At 45.2% G+C, this 19,795-nt stretch overlaps 1 protein-coding gene across 2 annotated transcripts in view; it reads left to right on the forward strand.

The window, feature by feature from the left end:
* Window positions 1-733: 733 nt before the first annotated feature.
* The window catches only part of STON1 (stonin 1), a 47,876-nt gene continuing 28,814 nt past the window's right edge, over window positions 734-19,795 (forward strand). For both annotated transcript variants that reach the window (XM_075749470.1, XM_075749469.1), the window contains exons 1-2: window positions 734-839; window positions 11,812-13,760. In XM_075749470.1, coding sequence (XP_075605585.1) covers window positions 11,834-13,760 — 1,927 coding nt within the window. In that variant the 5' untranslated portion in view covers window positions 734-839; window positions 11,812-11,833. The remainder of the gene's footprint in view (window positions 840-11,811; window positions 13,761-19,795) is intronic.

Below are 19,795 nucleotides of genomic sequence, written 5' to 3' on the forward strand. Positions count from 1 at the left end.
CAGTACTTTGCCCTTCCTCACCCCTCTTTGACTGCAACTCATATTTTCTTACTCTTGAGGACAATAGTAACAGATTTTTTTCTGGCTGGTCCTCCACACATAAAGTTCTTTCCCAAGGGTTCAGTCTCATCTTCATTAAAACACAGGTATCTTTCTTCTTCTTTTAGGTGTCCCTCTCCTGGGACGTGAACATTTGGACACCAATAAGTCCTTTGTCCTTTTTTTGACAGTGTTTGCCCTTTTGGAGATAGAAAGATTGACACTGCAGTGAAAGAAATGGTTCATCTTACACAACTTAGAAAATCACCCCAGCTTAAGATCTTCTAAGAAACCAGCAAGTTTATACATCTGATGTAAGCTGAATGGCTGCGGAGCCCTACCCCAGCCTTTCCAGCCAGCACGGTGCTACCAGAGAGACATCTAGGAAGGGTGCACAACTGAAGAGGGTTGATCCAGGAGTCGGTGTCCTCAACAGAGGCGCGAGGCTCCTCCGGAGGAGACTCTTTTTGGAGGAGAAGTCAGCTTAGGAAGGAACTACTTGAAGCTCGTCCCAGGAAGCGTTGTCCTTTGAGCTCTGTCCTTTAGGCCATCAAAGACGTTGTCTGTCCTCACTCTTGTCCATCTCCTTGAAAGAGGGGGTGCTGCCCTTCACTATTGGGGGGGGGGGGCGGCGGGGCGGGGCGGCGGGGTTCCCCGCCGCCCCGCCCCGCCGCCCCCCCCCCCCCCCCTCCTCCCCGGGTCGGTGCTTGTTGCTGCCGCCTCTCCCGGCGGCGGGCGGTCCCCCATGGCGGCGGCGAGACGGTGACTTGCGGGTAAAGGAAAAGGGCCCCGGGGACGGGGTAGGGAACGGGGTGGGGTGGTTCCGGTCTAGGGGAGGGGGGGGGGGGGGGGGGGGGGGGGGATTGTTGGTTTCGGGGAACGGAGCGGTGGGGATGTTTCTTCCGGGGAGCGAAGGGGGGTTCCGTTAAAAGTGGAATTTTCCTGGGAGTTTGAGGAGGAGACAGAAGTGCTGGCTGGAAACGGGCCGGTGGATGGGGCTGCTTTGTTTTGGTTTAAGGATGGGATTTAAAAAAATATGTATATATTTGGCTCTTTTTTTTTTCTTTTTCCCCTTCTTTTTCCTAATTTCTCTTTTTTCCTCTTTGTTTTTTTTTCTTTTTTCTCCTTTTCCTTTTTTCTCTTTCTTTTTTCTTTTTCTTTCCTTTCTTTCTCCCCCCCCCCCCCCCCTTTTTCCCCCTTTTTCTGACTCTTTTTTTCCTCTTTTTCTATCTCCCCCCCCCTTTTTTTCTATCCTTTTCTTTTAAAATACAAGTGGTGAAAAGGAGATGGCTTTGCATGGGTTACCCGGAGCTTTGAACCGATGCAGAACTCAGTGGGGTTTGGGTGACGGGCATCCCGCAGCATCAAGTTCCCATGACTTTTGCCTTGTTAGGGAGGAGACTGGGGCGAGCGAAAAATTGTTGTGGGTTTGTTTTTTGTTTTGTTTTTTGTTGGGGTTTTTTTTTTTTGGTTGGTTTTTTTTCATTTAATACTTGAAGTGAAATGAATTCCTGGAGCCTTTCCCATATTTTCTCGCGGTTCAGCTGATGATGTTAAACTATGCGTGTAGGCTCACAGCGTTTGCAATCATCGCTGCAGAAATCCATCCCACATACACAGCGGGGCCCAGGGCTTTGGGAAAACAACCGGAGCCGATGCAGAAGGATGTGCCGCACAGGGCTGAAACGATTAGACCGCGCTTACCATATATACGTACCCCCGGTGCAAACTCTAGAGGTGGTATTTTAAGCATACTGTAGGTGAGAAAGAGTATAGAAAGTTTTCACTTTCTGGCTTTAAATAAGTACTCACTGGAAGGGGGCTCTTCAGTAAGGTTTCTTTTTAAAGATGTAGGTGTTCTGATATTCGTGGCAAATAAGAGCACTTCTGAAATGTGCTAGGAAAAATGCTGACTAAGGTATTTTATGGGACCCCAGGGAAAGTTAGGTTACAAAAGTCTACACTTACCTTCCCCAGGCGGGATGTTTTCTCTCTGAGGTGGAGCGCCCTAGAAACCCTCATTGATTTCTCTGCAAGCAGGACTTTTTTTTTTTTTTCGGGAGAGTGGTAATGACTGCTCTGGGGAGGAGGGAACAGAAGTTTTGGAGCCTGAGGCTCTTAAGTATGAGCTAGTCACTTTTCTGTTAACTCCCATGTCCCTGTCTGGAGGCTGAGAGTCTGCTACGTCTGCAAAAGAAGAAGGAAAAAAAAAGGTAGCTGAAGACAAAACATTGAATTGCCTGGTTTAGTGCAGGGAAGGCACACCTACAGCGAGAAAACCTGATGGGAAAAGATTAGCTGCTCTCTTGACTATACGTATGAGCGGAGGAGAGCTTAGCACTGCGCTCTGTAACTACTTGTAGTTGGGCACAGAAGTAGTTTGTACAACAGAGAGCGTGGCCGGAGATTATACTTAACTGACGTAGGAGTTGTAAATCACACCACTGGGAAATTCTGCCCGAAGGCAGGTATGACGTCCTCGTTTCGTGCTCAGATTGATTATTCTCCTGCTGCACAGATGACGAAAGTTATTTTCTATCACGTTAAAAATTAGTGGGATTTGTAAGCTTAATGGCACAGCTTTTTGATATTGCTGCCCAAATCCAGATCTCTAAATAGCAAATGAACATAAAATTTTTTTTTCTGAGTGTAAATGTTAACTCCAAAGTGAAAAGCACCCGCTTACCTGAATAGAGATGAGCTATCATGGACAGTGTTTTGCTTCATGTTTTGGTAAACAAGATTCCTCTAGTCCACTAGTCCTTTTCTTACGTTTTTATTGGTATAAACATGTGCTGAGCTCTTTTGCTTCAGAAAGCCAGGCTGCCCACACGTCAATCTTAAAAAGCTTTTGGAGAGGAACCCAAGTGAAAATTTTTTTGGGTAACTGCGTTATGAATTATACTTTCTGACGTGACTGTCATCGGTGGCTATTAAAGATACCTCTATCCAAACAAACCAAGGAGGATTCAGTTGTGACCCTCCTTCTCGTTAGTGTTGGGATTCTCATAAGGCTTTAAGGCAGAGAGAGGGGGAGTATCCCACGGCGGCGGTGAGAGTTGGTCTGTCAGAAAACGTTACTAATAACTGCCAGGCAGTACTTTTCATGTTTAGAAGAGCTCTGCAAATCTGACGGCATGCGTTAGTCTCCAGGAAGGTACTAGCGCGTGTTTACTGCGCACTAAAGCGTGAGGGAGATTTAAGTGCGGATTTAAAAACTGATTCTGAACCAAAAAAAAGAAAAGAGTGTATTATGTCGTGCAGTGAGTACGCTAAATACAGTATTTCCATTAGCTTCCCTACTTTTTATTACTTGCTGCTGAGATTAGTGGCAAGAGTTTTTGAAGTGTACTTTTGTGTCGTGTGCTCTTTGTGGCATTTCATCCATCGCTTCCCTTGGACACTGCGAACACCAGCAGAGGACCAGGTTTAAATTTGTTTCTGACCATGATCAGTTTAATATTTTGATATGATCAATGTGCCAAAGCATTCAGGCCTTTTTTTTTTTTTTCCTTTTCATCCGCAGGACTGCTTAATCCCAAAAAAAAAAAAAAAAAAAAGGCTGTTGATTTTACAGAAGTGGAACAGCCACCCGTAACTGCATTTCTGCTGCTTGCTGGCATATTATAAATCTCTGCCTCTGCTCAGAGGGAGGGCTTTGGGATGTTAAACTACTTGCCAGAGCCCTCTGCAGCGCTGCCGTGACCAGAGTACTTTTGTGGGATGTTTGTGCGTTCCTAATAATAACATGTTTCCTAAACACAGTTAAAAATTGCTTCAGTAGATGCTGTAACATTCCATTAACTTAGTGACCTGCAGAAGTACTGTAAATAAATATAGATCTATTTTCCTGTCTCTTCCAGGCCAGAGCACTATGCTGAGGGCTTGTTGGCTTTTTTTTTTTTTAATTAAAAAACCCCAAACCCTCTGTACAGTGAAATGTCAGCTAAAGTCAATAAACAGTTTACATGAGACTCTTCTGCAGCTGTCCATTGGCTCTCCAAAATCTGCCTACGGAGTGCAAATTATGCAGTCTCTATGGTGATGCTGAAGAGGAGCGTGATTCAGAGGGGATAAAGCAGGACTGGCTGAGTAAACGGAATGGGAGTGGGAACAGAAACACCGTTCGGGGTGCACCGGCACTGCTCCCTGCGGCTCCGCAGCCCAGCAACCCCCGCCTCTCCCCGAGCCGTCTCCTAACTGGGCGGGTTCAGTTGTAGGAAGAAGAAGGGCCCCATGGAGAGGTGTGTTGTATATACGAGAGAAACAGGCGTGTGCACGGTGACGTGAGTTAGAAATGATTTACCTGTTTTGTCTAACCAGGTAATAGGAAGAGAGTAAGTGCAACAACATGGAGAAGTCAATCCAAAGCCAGTCTCTGGCTACAAATCATTTCAGGGTCACAGGCTTGCAATGAGCACGTTCTAACAGCAAACCAAAAAAAATCTGTAACAGAAGGAAACTTTCTTTTCCTGGAAGAAATAATAAAAAGCACGATCACATCAATATTAACTACTCAGTGTTTTTATCCTCTTCCTTCCTGGACATCACAGTGCCTTCTAAGACACATCACTTTGTGTGCAAGATGTGGTTGCATCTTCTTGAAACAAAATGGTTACAGGTAGCTGTGGATTGGGAAAACTTGGTTGGTTTTTTTTTTTTTCCCCTTTTACATGTTAGAAAGCGCTCGTTGCAAGTCCGTAATCCCTAACTGGTTTGTAGCTGGAGATTGGCTTTTGGCTGACTTCTCCGTGCTGTTGCATTCGTTGATTCACGTGTTGTGTAATCAGCAAGTGGTATAGGAATTGCTGCAGGTACTTCATAGTGCCCTTCAGGTGGGTGCGGTGGCCTTGGGCTGAGAGGACCACCTTTGTTTTTTGCAGCTGCATGCTTGGTTGCGAGCACTGATGGAGAGACTCTTGAGTAACTTCCAAGAGCGGCTTCAGGTCTCCGTTCTGGTGTCTTTCCCAATGACACGTGAATTAGCTTTCTATTTTAGTTTATTTATTTTTAGTTTATTTTATCCTGTTCTGAAAGGTACGTTTGTGATAATAAACTCTGCAAAAAAGCCTGGGGAGGAACGGTGGTGCAGATCCCAGGTGACCGTGTTGCAGTGATTTACGAAAATCTCTCAGTTCCTGTAGAAAGCATCTTTGGCATGTCCCTGTAAAACCCTACGGGCACTTCCAATAACACATTCTCTCTAGGCTTTCCCGCCTTGATTGCTATTCCCAACTAAGAAAATACGGAAGGAGCGAGCTGGTCAGACTCGCCCACGGTGGTGTGACCGCTGGAGCAGGGCGAGGGCGGGTGTGGGGACGGGGCTTACAGGGGAGATGGGTTGAAGCCGCCTGTGTTACACACAAGACCGGTCATGAATGCTGCTTTGTTGGCTTTTAGAGGCAGCTTTGAAATGACTTCACATCTGAGTGTTACGGAAGGTCTCCTGGAATGGATCTGGACATGAAAAGGAGTTTATTTGCAGTGCATAGCAGCTGAGGTTTGGGCAATTATTTCATGGCAAAGATGGGATTTGTTTTGAATAGCCGTGCTCTGTTTTCGTGTAAGCGGGAAGGTCCTCACTGTCTAACCTCCTTCTGTTGTGAGCAAGAAGAGGAGCTACTTCTCTGCGGAAGACCCACTTCAGCCACAGCCCAGCAGGCCAGATTAGTTATTAGAGATGTGAACCTGGCAGCACCGATGCTTTTCTTTTTCTTTTCTTTTGAGACCTTCCCGTAGGTTTTCTCTCCTGTGTGAATCTCATACCTGCTACAGCCCGTAAAGCACGAGAAGTGCCGTTTTCTTCAGGCCTCCTTCGCTGGGCGCCTGGTGAAGCATCCCTCCCGAGCGCCGGATGCTCTGCTGGCACGCAGGGACCTTCGGTGCTGCAGTCGTCAGTTCTTGCCCTTGCGGTGGGGAGTCCCCCGGTCCCAAACCGCGTGACACACCACCATCCTCGCCGGAGGCTGCTTCAGCCTCTGCCGCGTCCTTTTCCCCAGCAAGGAGAGTAAGCATTGTCTCCGCTTGGGCACACACTGGGATGTGTCGATGCCCTTAAAAATGTTAATTTTTGTCACGCTTGCGCGTGCGAGTACCAGCCACCCCATTTGCAAACTCCCCTTTGACTCAAGGCAGGCGCAAGTATGAGTGAGAGGCGTTTGCCCGAGTTACGCCTGCCTTTGCTCCGTGGGCGCTGTCAAAAGCCGAAAGCTTTTAATTCCTCCAGCTCTCGGGGCCAAGAGTAAGGAATTCCAAATTAAACAGATTAGCTGCGAGCTCTGAACTTCTCCCAGCTGTGCCTGTGCTCCAGAGAGCGAGCAATGTAAATACAAGTTCACGTTACACTTTGAAGTCAGTGTGTAATTTTTGACTGCTACACCAGTTCCTTATTTTCTAAAAGGAATGAAATGAGTAATGCAGTGGGAGACTTAATCTGTGTATATATCCCAAATACAAGTGAAAGCCAAGAAATTCCTATTTCCCGTCAGTTGTGCCTTTTGCTTATGTTTATTTCAGAGGCGTAGGTTGGAGAACTCTTTCTTTTTTTTTTTTTTTTTTTTTTTTTTTGTCTAGGAGAGGTAAAGCAGAGTTAAATAAACGTGCAGCCATATGTAGACTCAAGATAAAAACTTGAGGCAAATCAACATAAATCAAGCAGTATTTTACGTAAAAGGTATTCTTCAAGTTTTTTGCATAGTTAAGTAATAAACAAAACGGTGATACACAGAATATGGCTGTAAAATACAGAGATAAATCTGCTGTATTTTACTTGGATATCATGAGGGCTTGCAAATGTTTAGAGTATTTTATAAACCATATGTGCTTTATTGCTTAAACTGCAGAGAATTTGTACTTTCCTGCGAGACTATTACACTTTATGGCAAAATGCTTGAAGAATTGTCTACATATTTGTGCAAGAAACGGTAACAACTCGTGTGGTATCGCTGTGCGTCAGCTTCACTGCACCGTTTATGCAGAGTTTCACGTTAAATTTCCGTTTAGCCCATGCACAACAGACGATGTTGTTTCTGGAAATACAGTTGACATGTAGTAGCATACGGGGTCGTTCTGGAGGGGTGGAAATGTAACTGCCAGGCGTTGGCCGCAGGTGGAGTAGCTCGTGCAAAGGGCTCAGCTTGTTTCGAAGGGATTATTTTAACTGTTTTGTCACCCCGCGCGTAGGTAATTCTGCTTTTGTTGAGCTTGAAAGAATTTGCGAGGTTGCTATTTGCCCAATAAGACCCTGCCGTGGAAGCGGCACACGTAAGGTACGTGCTCGGGTGTTACAAGGGGGGTTTATTTACAGGATGTATAGCTTACTGGTGTTGAGTCCACGATGGCCTTTGGAGCTAGAGGCAATAAGGAATGGATTTATAAAATTACGCTTTTCTGTGGGTACTCTCTATTAAACATTACATTTTCTTGCCTTATGCTTTGCAAAAGGGAGGTGTTTCCCTGCCATTCCCCATTAGATGACCAATATTTAAAAAAAGGACTTTTGTGTTTAAATCCGCAGGGATGCGTTTGTGGGTTTTAGCTGGTGCCGGACGTTAGGGAAGACCCTGGGAGTGAGATGCTCGGGGGGGTGGGGTGTGTATGTGTGTGTGTGTGTGTGTGTGTCCCCCCGTCCATCCGTCCGTCCCTCGTGCACTCTGCTGGTTCAGATGCTGCTTCCCCGCCGGGGAGGAGGCGATGCAAAGCCACGCCGTCAGGGCGGTGGGGGACGTTGCGGGATGACAACTCGGCATCCTCAGCTACCTGCGGACCAAGCTCTATCTGGATTCAAAGTACCAAAGTCGATACCTTGAATTGCACCTTGGAGCGAGTAGGAAGTTGTTATTGCTGTGTGACCGCAGGCAGAGATAACGGTATCCCCCAGCAAGGCACAAAAGTTGAGCAGTATTTTCGCTGCGGATTTGATCTGGGATTTTCGAAGCAACAAAGGAGCCAGCAATAGCTACAGCCTATGAAATCTCTCAGTAATAGGATAGGATTTCTCTTCCTTACATCCTCGAGGTATTAAAATGAAGAAATTAAGCTGCAGCTACCATTCATTAAATGCTGAGGGACTGAGTTAATCTGATAAATGGGGAGATTGTTTTCAGGCAGAAGAGGATGAATTGAGATGAGTCGCAGCTTTTGGGTTCACCGGAATTGATGCATTTAGGATCAACTGTTATTTCAGCCAGCTTTTTTGTTTGCAGTTTCAATATTCTAAAAACGGTATTTCCTGTCACATATCTGAACGAGATACCACACGTGCTTGTAATTTAAATGTTATGGGCTGCATAACGTATGTGGTAATAGAGATCAATAGCATCTTGTATGGTTTTCCTCTTACCCCAAACGTTTGGGTTATGTTTATGGGGGTCCCGTGAGAGCTTTTTGGAGTCAAAACACATCTATCTGCCATTTTTACTGCTGTTTTGAGGAAGAATGCCCTAATTCTTAAGGAGGAATTTGGAGCAGTTTTTAGAACAAAAAAGAACTTGAGAGAAAAGATTAATTTACGGTGTTGTGCAGATATAAAAGCATCAGAAAACAAGCTACATAAAGTAGCATAAGACTATAAATCTGGGTTTTTTCTTTTAAATACCAGATGAATGGTGCTGCCCATAACACATGAGAGGGGGCGTTTCATTTTATTAGCATGACATTATAAAAACAGCTTTTAAAGATCTATTTGGATTTTTTTCCTCCATTCCTAGTAGTTGGTTTTGGGGATCAGTGAGCAATAGTAGGGGAACACTTACTTCTCACATGGGTGTTTTTGTTAACATCGGTATCTTTTTTTTCTTTTTTTTTTTTTTTTTTTGAAAAACACACTTCTGGAAAAGTAATGAAAGGTGAAAGCTACAGCCTCTGACAGGTATGTGACGGGTATTGTAACTGCAGATGAGAGTTCCATCTGCCACAGTGGTTTGCTTCATAGGCATTTATTGACCAAAGTTAAATATTTGGCAGGTGAATTTCAAACATCTCTTTGTTTCATAACAGGGGAAAAAAACCCACGGAATAATGTGTAACTTCACGATTTCAAAAGTGAGTAGCAACAGACATTGAGGGAAAAACCCATCAACATCTGGAAATAATAAAGGATGCTGAAAAACTTCATTTCTAATGAGAAAGGGAAACAGGCTGCAAAATGTGTTCTTCACTGTAACCAACAGTTGTGTTTACTTACATTCCCATTTTATGCTTTCTTTTTCACTCGTGCATCTCGGTGTTTTGCGCTTTGCCCCTCCAGCGTGGCTGCTGTCGGACCGAATGGCGGTGCCTCGTCAGGCTGCTGAACTTGCCGTCGTTTCCGCTGGGCTTCGTGCCGTACCCCTGCATCATCCCTGGAGCCCCTCTGGAGACAAAAAGCTTGCTCTCCCCTCACCTGGAGTGGTTTTCTCTCTCACTGGTGGTTGCTTATCTATCTCTTGTAAATGCCGGAGGAGTTTTTAATGGCAGCCTTGAAGGCTGCTTCCTAATGCTGTCTGCTTACCAGCGTGCCCTGGCTGTTACAGAAAAAAGCCGCACTCCGAATTAGCATCACGTAAGCTGTCGTTAACAAATGAGGCTTGTTAAGATGAAGCAAGGTCTGAAAACTTTGAAACTTCCAATCTAGAAATAATCAATATGTGCTGCTGAAGGAGCAGTGCCGGCAACCAGAAGGGCAGGAGGAGGAGGAGGGTGTGGAACGGGAGGAAAAAATGATGACCAAGTCAGAGACCAAATAGCTGTGATTTTTCTTTCCATTGCTACACTTTATTTTGATGAAGTGATCGTGTGGGTGAAGGCTACACTGGTAGTTGTGTGCATCTGGCTATGATAGTCATTTGTAACTTGTTTGCTCCTTTTCTCTCTCTCTGAGTGGAGAGGAGAGTGCTTATAAAATAACTAGCATAGTGCCAATATTTTTCCTGAACAAACGGGCCGAGAGTTCGAAAAATAATGAAGGACCAGAGTCCTTCTCCTTTGCAAGCTCTTGTTTGCTTGGCCGCAGAGCGAGCGGGCTGTGCCTCGGTTTGTGCTACTTTCTTCGCTATTAACTGGCCAAGAAATAATGGGGAAATGGTAAAAATAATGACTCGTAACGTAAGATTTCACTTGGCTTAACTTTGGCATCTTTAGAAACGAACTGTTCGCTAGACGCTGCAGAGAAAGAATGGCTTTTGTGGTTACGTGATTATATGCTGTAGTGCCGGGCAGTGAATAAACTGCCTAACCACGGCTGCCTGTGCACCAAGGGGAATAGCTTTAAGTCACTGTTATCTAACTATAATTATGGAGTAACTTATGTGCAGGTGGTTTTGTCTATACGAACTCTGCCTTCCTTGTGCTTTCAGGCAAATGTGAATATGTTCTGACATAACAAGAATAACTTTTTATCAAATGAACGATGTTTATATCTGCCCTGTGGTGCTTCATTGCACTCGATTCCTCCTCGGTCATTAGCAATTTGTTGCTCGCTCCTTCATCAGTCAGGAGCAGTGAGGAGAAAGAACTTTGGGGATGACATACCCTGCATGAGGATACAGTGAGAATTTACATTTCAGTGCGTGATTTAAAACCGCAAAGGCAAGATTAATTATTTACTGGTTGCAGTCCTGCTCTGAGGACATCTAGCTGAGCCCTTTACTGAAGATACTTTGTTTGATGAAGTGTAGTTTATTAATTGGTTTAAAGACCTGCTCTTTTTCCAGGCTGCCAGCCAATTCAGCGCTTAGCAGATGTGTATGTTGTTACTTGGCCTTGACTTGTGTTTCACCAGCGTTTTATCTCCAGCGGATGCTTGTTACCTACCCTTCAGCAGGGATGTATCGCTCATCCTTGGGGCTAACTTTCTTCTTTATAATTCTAATGCTTTCCCCCCACTCCCGTGTCCAGTCTCTAAGAGCATAAGTCGGGGTGGAAGGAACTGACATGAAGTGATTCCTTCCCAGGTCTGGAAGGCGTGTGGGACCGGTCTACACGTGCTGCTCCTGCCAGAGGGCACCTCAGATAGCAGCATGGAGTGGGCGATGGGTCGCAGGCCACTTCTGGTGGCCACAACACGCTCCCCGCTGCCTCTCACCTGGGGACGCTCATGCGACTGCCCTGTTGCCTGTGTCCATCGCAGGAGGAGAACATCTGCCTTGAAGAGACCTCAGGAACTGGCTGCTCATTGCACGTGTTATCTTGGCGGGCTGGTTTCGCCCTGACGGCTGTAGTTATGTGTGCCTTTGCCATCAGCGCTGAGTTGCTACAGCTTTTCAACAACAAAAAATAATCCCCTTTCACCCTCCAAATTTTGCTTTTGCAAAAATCTGCACCATTCTTAGTAAAATGCTGTTTTGTTTAATGGCGGGGAGGAGGGCAAACCTCAAAACCTCACCTGGAACAGACGCCTAGTATGGAAAATCTCTGTCCCTATTCCAAGCTGCATGTAGGCTGTATGGTAGAAAGTATTATGCCAGCGGTCCTGTGCCACTGCGGGACTTTCTGCTCTCTCTGATCTAGAGGCTGCGTACATCAGATGCTCTGAGCAGCCCATAAAGCTTAGATCTCCCTTCGATCCCCAGCTCGGGAGAGCAGTGGGGTTTCATGGGCAGTTTATCTGTTTCTACGCAGCCGTCTCAGATTATACATGTAAAACACAAAGTACACTGGATTTGGGAACTGCATGCAAATCTTGAGCTTTGTGTGGTTTGAATTTTACAAGAGTTGGGTTTGTTTTGACTTTCAAGAGAATTTATTTCTGCTCATGTCTGTTCTTTCTTCGTAGGTGGTTTGTGGGCGTGCAAGTGCTTTAAGTTTCTCCTACAAGATGTGTTCCACAAATCCAGCAAATTGGGTCACCTTTGATGACGAGCCGCTCTTCCAGTCGCCTCAGAAATCAGTTGATAATCAGAGTAGTTGTAAAGCAAATGGCCTGAAACTCAATCTGTCTAGTGTGCATGAGTCTTCAAGTAGGTCATCTTCTACAGGCAGCACTCCACTCTCGTCTCCTGTAGTTGACTTCTACGTAAGTCCTGGACCCCCCAGCAACTCTCCACTTACTACACCTACCAGAGACTACCCAGGAAGTCCGTGCATCTCAAAGCCTGGGATTCACATCCTTTATCCCATCCCTGAATGGCCATCAAACGTTAACCTTCTTCCATCACCCGGGATTTGCTCATCCCTAACCTCACAGAAACCAAGCAGCCTTCCTTTGAACACCTCACCTAATGACCACCCAGTTAAGACTTCGGCCTCCAAATCAACAGACTTAGGATGCTGCGAGGCTTTAGGAGAGTTGTCGTCGGCACCCGGGCGCTTCCCATACTTCCAGAGCGACTGTGCTTTTTCCAGTCCCTTTTGGAAGGAAGGATGCTCGCTCAGCACGTCACCAGCTAATGTTAGCACGCACAGGAAGGACAAAGCGCTCGATAAGAGCGTCTGTCATCCTAAAGACAAAGAACCTTGCCACGATCAGAAAAGCCTTAACCAGGGCTCCTTCAGCTACATCTGTGAGAGGCTCGAACACCTGCAAGCTGATAGCTGTGACGCTGTGGGAAGCCCACCCGTCTCCAGCGCTCACGCGTGGCACAAGCTCTCCCCTGCCGTCCCACGCAGCCTCTTCAGGAGCAGGAAAGCAGATGGGTGGCCATTCATGCTGAGGATTCCCGAAAAGAAGAACATGATGTCATCTCGGCAGTGGGGCCCTATTTACCTTAGTGTCCTAGCCGGAGGTGTATTGCAGATGTATTATGAAAAGGGCCTGGAGAAACCTTTCAAGGAATTCCAGCTGCACCCACACTGTAAGCTGTCCGAACCCAAATTAGAGAGCTATAATGTCTCAGGGAAAATCCATACCGTGAAGATCGAGTGCGTGTCTTACACAGAGAAAAGGAGGTACCATCCCAAAGTAGAAGTGATCCATGAGCCGGAGGTTGAGCAGATGTTAAAGCTGGGCACCACAGATTATAACGACTTCACCGATTTCCTCGTAACGGTCGAGGAAGAGCTTATGAAACTTCCTACCGTTTCTAGACAAAAGAGGAATTATGAAGAGCAAGAAATGACTCTGGAAATAGTGGATAACTTTTGGGGGAAAGTCACTAAGGCAGAAGGAAAACTCGTAGAAAGTGCCGTCATCACGCACATTTACTGCTTGTGTTTTGTGAACGGAAGTGCTGACTGCTTTCTAACCCTGAATGACCTGGAGCTCCAGAAGAGGGATGAGCGTTACTTCGAGAAGGAGGAGGAGAAGAAATGGATTGATATTCTTGATTTCCATTTCCATAACTGTGTCAAAGCGCAGGAATTTGAGCAATCACGAATTATTAAGTTTGTTCCCCCGGATGCCTACAGGCTGGAACTGATGCGTTTCAGGACACAGTATAATGGGCAGGACCTTCCCTTTTCTGTGAAGGCTGCGGTCGTGGTTCAGGGGGCATACGTTGAACTTCAGGCTTTTATAAACATGTCTTCGACTGCTCCGATCCCAGCGCGTTTACCTTCTGTGAAATACTGTGAAAACGTTATGATACGCTTTCCTGTTCCCACGCAGTGGGTCAAAGCACTTTGGACCATGAACCTGCAAAGGCAGAAGTCCCTCAAAGCAAAAATGAATAGGAGAGCGTGCCTTGGCTCTTTACACGAGGTTGAATCTGATCCCGTAATACAAGTCTCGGTTGGAACAGCAAAATACGAGAGTGCCTACAGGGCTGTTGTGTGGAAGATAGACAGGCTGCCAGATAAAAACTCAAGTAAATAATTTGCGCTATAAAAGGATGGGCTTGGGTGCACGTCTTCACTCGTTCTATGCTTGTGTATCTCCATCAACTTTGATAGTTTGGATTTTTATCTGTGCGGTGGTGTTGGTAGAAGCTGGAGTAACCTTTTGGGAAAAAGATAATACAGCCCTATTTATTTATTTATTTATAAACCACATTTTCCTAACTTGTTTGATGGAGGCAGATGTACTATTGTCAGTAATTGTAAGGGTGTGGTATCATGGAAGTGGATCTCATAGTTCTGAGTAAACCTCAAATCCGTAGTAAGAGCGAGGGAAAGGTTGATGCTTCGCGTATACCAGCTGGGCAGCGGTGTGATGGGCCGCCGGTGGGTGAAGTGATTTGCCCCCCCAATATGGTGCAGTTAGTAGGAAGGGTGGTGTTGTAACTGTGGCATCTTGGCTTTCTAGCATCGTCTGAGGAACGGTAGGTATGATACATAACTTGAAGGGATTGTGGTCAAACTTGCTGTAGCGAGGCGAGTGTGCTTTTGCAAAGGCTGTTATCTGTTACCTCCGTATGGGTTTGTGTATTCAGATTTTATGTCCGTGGCAATAACCGCACCAACAAAAAATACCTCCGACTTTATTCCTCCTCTCTGATGGTGGTACCTCACTAAAAACTTGCAGCAATAAAACCAGCTAAGTTTATAGTCATGCACGTGGGAGTTGTTAATTTCCCACTAAGTAAAATAGTTAATTCACCTTAATTTAATGGAGAAAATATGATTTTTGGGGGGAGGGGAAAGAAATATAAATATATGGTTTTAAAATTCCAGTTTTTAGTCATGTTACCGGATTAATAGCCCTATATAGTACTTTTCTAAGGGCATAAAAATTCTTGAGGAATATATTATTCTGCTTCAAGTTCTGCAGAGTGAAGGTTCTTCATCCTTTACTTGGATATGCATAATGTGTATTTGAGGCTTTGGCGATCTGTGGAAGACAAGGGCAACTGTTAAAGCATTTTGCCTAAAATACCTGTAAAATCCGTACTTTTAAGAAGGGGTAAGTGTTTAGTATTAACAAATGGATTGGCCTAGTCTTGTAGTATCCTAACTGTCTGGACTAACTATCTCTTTAAAAGGTCTGGAAAAGATATCAGCTTCTTAAGTCCTGGTTTCAGGTACGCTAGTGCTACGTTGACATATCCACTCCCCTGTTTTGACAGCTAGATGTGTGTGCAGGCGAGAGTTCTCAATCAAAACTATTAAAACCAAGAGTAAAGGCAAAAAAACTGCTGAGGATATTTTATTCTTATTTTTTATCTAATTGTAAATTATATTTAATCTGATGTGTTGTTTAGGTAATTATGACTTTTTTTCCTTTTCATTTTGATATTTGAATGCTTCTGACTGGTATTTCACTGACAGAAGTAACAGATCGACAGAAAAACTGAGGCGGTAGCAAATGAAAAGGGAATATTATCCTGAGCCTATATATGAACTAGATGATTGTTTTTAGTATTAAAAGAGCATTTGAAAGCATCCTATGTCAACATGCTGATGTGGCAGTTCTGAGAGTATAAATTATTACATGGCTACTGGCAGAGGAGAGCTAGTATTTTTACTAATGATGCTGCGTGGAAATACCGGCACCTTTTCCGTGCAGATTTGGTCTTGCTTAGGTGGTGAGCACGTCTCTCAAACCTTGAGCAGTTGTGCCTTTCGATTTCTATTGATGCGCTCCACGGGAGGGATGGCGCAAACGTCGTTGTGGTCCAATTCGGAAATGACATCGCGTTAACGGTGAAAACGGAAGATCTCTGTTTTTCCCCTTTTGCTTTGGAAGAAGCTGTGGTCAGCTTGGACCTGCGGCTAATGCCATATGGTTCCTCCCGAATTGGCTGAGCCCTCCCTTTTGCGCGCTGCTTGTTACCTGGGTATCTCACGCTCTGCTTGGAGAGGATGCTGGTGGCTGCCAAGTGATGGGCAGCGGGAGAGCGGAGGAGATGCGGCATCAGCAGCCGGAGTAACGCGAGGCAGGGAGCCAAGCCAGAATTAATGGTGGGGGGGAGAGAAGTGGCAGAGGGAGGGGAGAGAAGGGGAGGCAGTAAGGGAGAGGTTGGGGAGGCTGGAAAATGGACAAGGGGGGGCGGGCAGAAGAGTTGGTGGAGAGAGGTAGGAGAACCAGTGGGCAGAAGAAGATTCTCCAGGTCTTCAAAATCTGTAGATGTGGGTGTCTTGCACTCCTGGCTTCAAGAATTTTTACTATACCGCTGTGACCCGTGTGTTTTCGCAAGGCTTCCGGGACTGACTGGGTAGCTTTTAATATTCTTTGCTATTTAATGTAGGTTTGCTTCTGCAAAATCAAGTCAGCAATTTAGTCAGGCAGTTTTAAAGAAGACTATAAGTCTTCCAAAGTCTTTAATTTCCCTGAAGTTCATTCACCTTGAGATTTGATGTGCACAATTAACTTCAGATTTATATTATTTGAAAGTAAGAACTGTTTTTTGTGACATTCTACAGCTTTACATTATTTTCTACCAGTAGCTTAAACTTTTGACATTTGAATAATTCCTCTGGCTGAGATCTGCAAAATCATTTGTATCCTTGAAATGTTCATGCGTTTGAAAAAACATTTTGGTAGTAATACTGCCTGGTCAAACTTTAAACCTATCAAGTTTTCTGTATGCAGTTAAGAGTTTAAAAATAGAGTTGTCCCAAGACGTGCCAAAAATCTGGAGGCAGTCAAACTAATAGAAATATGTAAACTTTCATAATACGTTTACTGCAGGGAGGAAAATATGCTGAGGCTTTTGCTTTCAAAAAAACTTTGCCCAGGGCTTTAAAAAAAAAAAAAAAAGGACAGGAAAAGGAAAGGTTGCCTACAGTTATGTTGTGACTCCGTTTATAGACATTGAAATGTGTTAGTATCCACTGATTCTATTAAAATTCTTCCTGGGAAGAGTGCTGGCCAAGTGAAGTCTATGTGAGCTGTGAGATACCCCAGATTTTTGAAAGGTGCTCATGCTTATTCAGTTATCTAAATGGAGAGTTTGGAGCCCAAGTGTTAGCATTATTAAAAAAAAAAAAAAAAGTTAAAAAGCTGTAGACATTGACGGGTTGATCCAATGAAATTTCTGCAAATTGAGTCTACATTTGTGAAATCGGGGAATTGTATAAGGAAATGTAGAACATTTTATGATGTCAGCACTGTAGGGGCCAGGCTTTGCACTGGAGAGGCTGTATGGACCTGTGTCACCCAGGGAGCTGGGGAGAAACTAGACTTTGAAACGCTGTCTTTTAATCTCTTGATGTGTAAATTTGTGCCCTGTGATGTTTCCTGCTAGGACACTTCCATCCTTGGGCCACTGTGTAAAGCAACGGTTCTTCAACTGATTTTACCTCCTTTTCTTCTGCATCATGGAGCCACACTGAGGAAGCAGTGATTAAGCAACACAGAGAAATGGAGCCGGGGGAGCTTGTGGCTGCTGGCAGCCTTTAGCATCTGAGCGTGGACTCAAGTGTGGGAGGTGATGTAGCTCCCAGCAACCTTCAGCTGCCGCTTTTTTTCGCTTTCTAAATTGCCTAGGTGGAAATGCCAAGCCATGACTTTGTCAGGTGGGCTCCATCCCTGCCCAGCCACCTCCTCCTGGCATCAGCACCATTGCAAACTACTCCTTAGCGGCGGTACCTTCCCACTCCCCTGTTTCCCATGCATTTCTCCCAGAAGGGTGGATAAATGCACCCATTTAGATGTAGCTGCAGGAGTTGTTAACTTCTAACAACCCTAATGGAAATGCGTTCTTAGTAATTGTTGATGTTTTCATGTTCAAAATCAGACTTTTAGAACTGGACTTACTTCAGCAAAAATGGAATTACTACTTTACTAAAATAACCAGCACTTTTTTTGGCCTAAATCACTTGGCTTCGTGAGCTTTTCTCAGATCAAGGTTGCTTGAATGCTACTCATACAGATTAATAAGGGATAAATAGTGTCAGTAAATACAACAAAGTTAGATTATTAATTGTGAAGTGCTATATGAATGCTAAATGACGGTTTGAATCTGGTTTCATAGTTTTACTGGTTTGTTTGTTTGGTTTGGCTTTTTTGTTGTTATTCTTCAAAGAAAGAGAGCAAGAATTTGGAACATTTTTAGGAAATAAGAGCCAAATTTTCAGATGTAAGACAGGAAAGACTTAGGTCTCTGAATTCACAAAAGTCTTAACAAGTCGTCTAGACACCTAAACCCCAGGGCTTCTGTCTCCTGAGTTAGCTAGTAAAAGCTCAGTTGTCTCCCAAAATTATCTGGTTCCCTTTTGGGAGTGATTTGATTATTCATTTTTTTAGATTTCAGTAAAGCTTTCGATACTGTCTGTCACAGTATCCTTCTGGACAAAAAGTCCAGCATACAGGTTGACAAAAACATAGTGCGATGGGTGAGCAACTGGCTGACGGGTCAGGCCCAAAGAGTTATGGTAAACAGGGTTACATCAGGCTGGCGGCCAGTCACTAGTGGGGCTCCCCAGGGCTCCATTTTAGGGCCAGTTCTTTTTAATGTTTTCATAAATGACTTGGATGTAGGACTAGAAGGTGTCGTGAGCAAGTTTGCAGATGACACCAAATTGGGAGGAGCTGTTGATTCTGTCGAGGGTGGAGAGGCCTTGCAGAGAGATTGGGACAGATTGGAGAACTGGGCAATCACCAACCACATGAGGTTTAACAAGGGCAAGTGCCGGATTCGGCACCTGGGAAAGGACAACCCTGGCTATACATACAGACTTGGCGATGAGATGCTGGAGACCAGCCATGCTGAAAGGGACTTGGGGGTCTTGGTCGACAGCAAGTTGAACATGAGCCAACAGTGTGCCCAGGGGGCCAGGAAGGCCAACCGTGTTCTGGGGTGCATCAAGCACGGCATTGCTAGCCGGTCTAGGGGAGTGATTGTCCCACTCTACACTGCGCTAGTGCAGCCTCACCTCGAGTACTGCGTGCAGCTTTGGGTGCCACAGTACAAAAAGGACATAAAACTATTGGAGAGTGCCCAAAGGAGGGCAACAAAGATGGTGAAGAGTCTAGAGGGGAAGACGTATGAGGAGAGGCTGAAGTCCCTTGGTTTGTTCAGCCTAGAGAAGAGGAGACTGAGGGGAGATCTCATCACGGCCTACAACTTCCTCACGAGGGGGAGCGAGGGGACAGGCACTGATCTCCTCCCTCTGGTGACCAGTGATAGAACCTGAGGGAATGGAATGAAGCTGCAACGGGGGAAGTTTAGGTTGGATATCAGGAAAAGGTCCTTCACCGAGAGGGTGGTTGGGCACTGGAACAGGCTCCCCAGGGTCACAGCACCGAGCTTGACTGAGTTCAAGAAGCGTCTCAGTCATATGCTCTGATTCGGCTGGTCCTGTGTAGAGCCAGGTGTTGGACTCAATGATCCTTATGGGTCCCTTCCAACTCATGATATTCTATGATTCTATGTTTCCATCAGGCCAGATGGTCATGTCTCCATGATGGGCTGCATTTTGGATAGCTGGGCTCACATCTGAATACATCGTCTTAGCTTCCACTGGGCAACTGTACAGACTTACACCATGCCTGCTTCATCCAACTTGTCCTTCCACACCACTACCTTTTCTCTTTCCTGGCTGATATCTTCCTGATTCAGCATTACGGGTTTTTTTGCAAAAGGATCTTGTATATGCAGCCTCTCTTTCTTCTTCTAACTCCGGTGTAATACAAAGCCTGGGAAATAATAGTTTCATGGAGCAGAGATGACTAGGACTGGTCAGTTTTAGGTGAAAACTAAGGCAATGCTCACCATCTTCCAAAGTGTTGGTTGATCGCTTCATTGTCTGACGAGACAGCCGATGAGAAGAAGTTGCACCACGCTCCTACACAGCCCAGCAGTGGGCAGAGGAACTTCTCCGCAAGTGAAGTGGTGAGTACCTCCTTCTGACATTGATGTTGGTACAGGAGACAGATGGGCTGCGGGGAACCCTGTGTTTTGGGAGTAGGTCCAGTGGAGGCTGCTCCAGAGGACCCAGGCCATAGCCTTACCCAGATCCC

This window comes from Balearica regulorum, chromosome 3 (genome assembly GCF_011004875.1).
Source record: "Balearica regulorum gibbericeps isolate bBalReg1 chromosome 3, bBalReg1.pri, whole genome shotgun sequence".
Lineage (NCBI taxonomy): Eukaryota > Metazoa > Chordata > Aves > Gruiformes > Gruidae > Balearica > Balearica regulorum.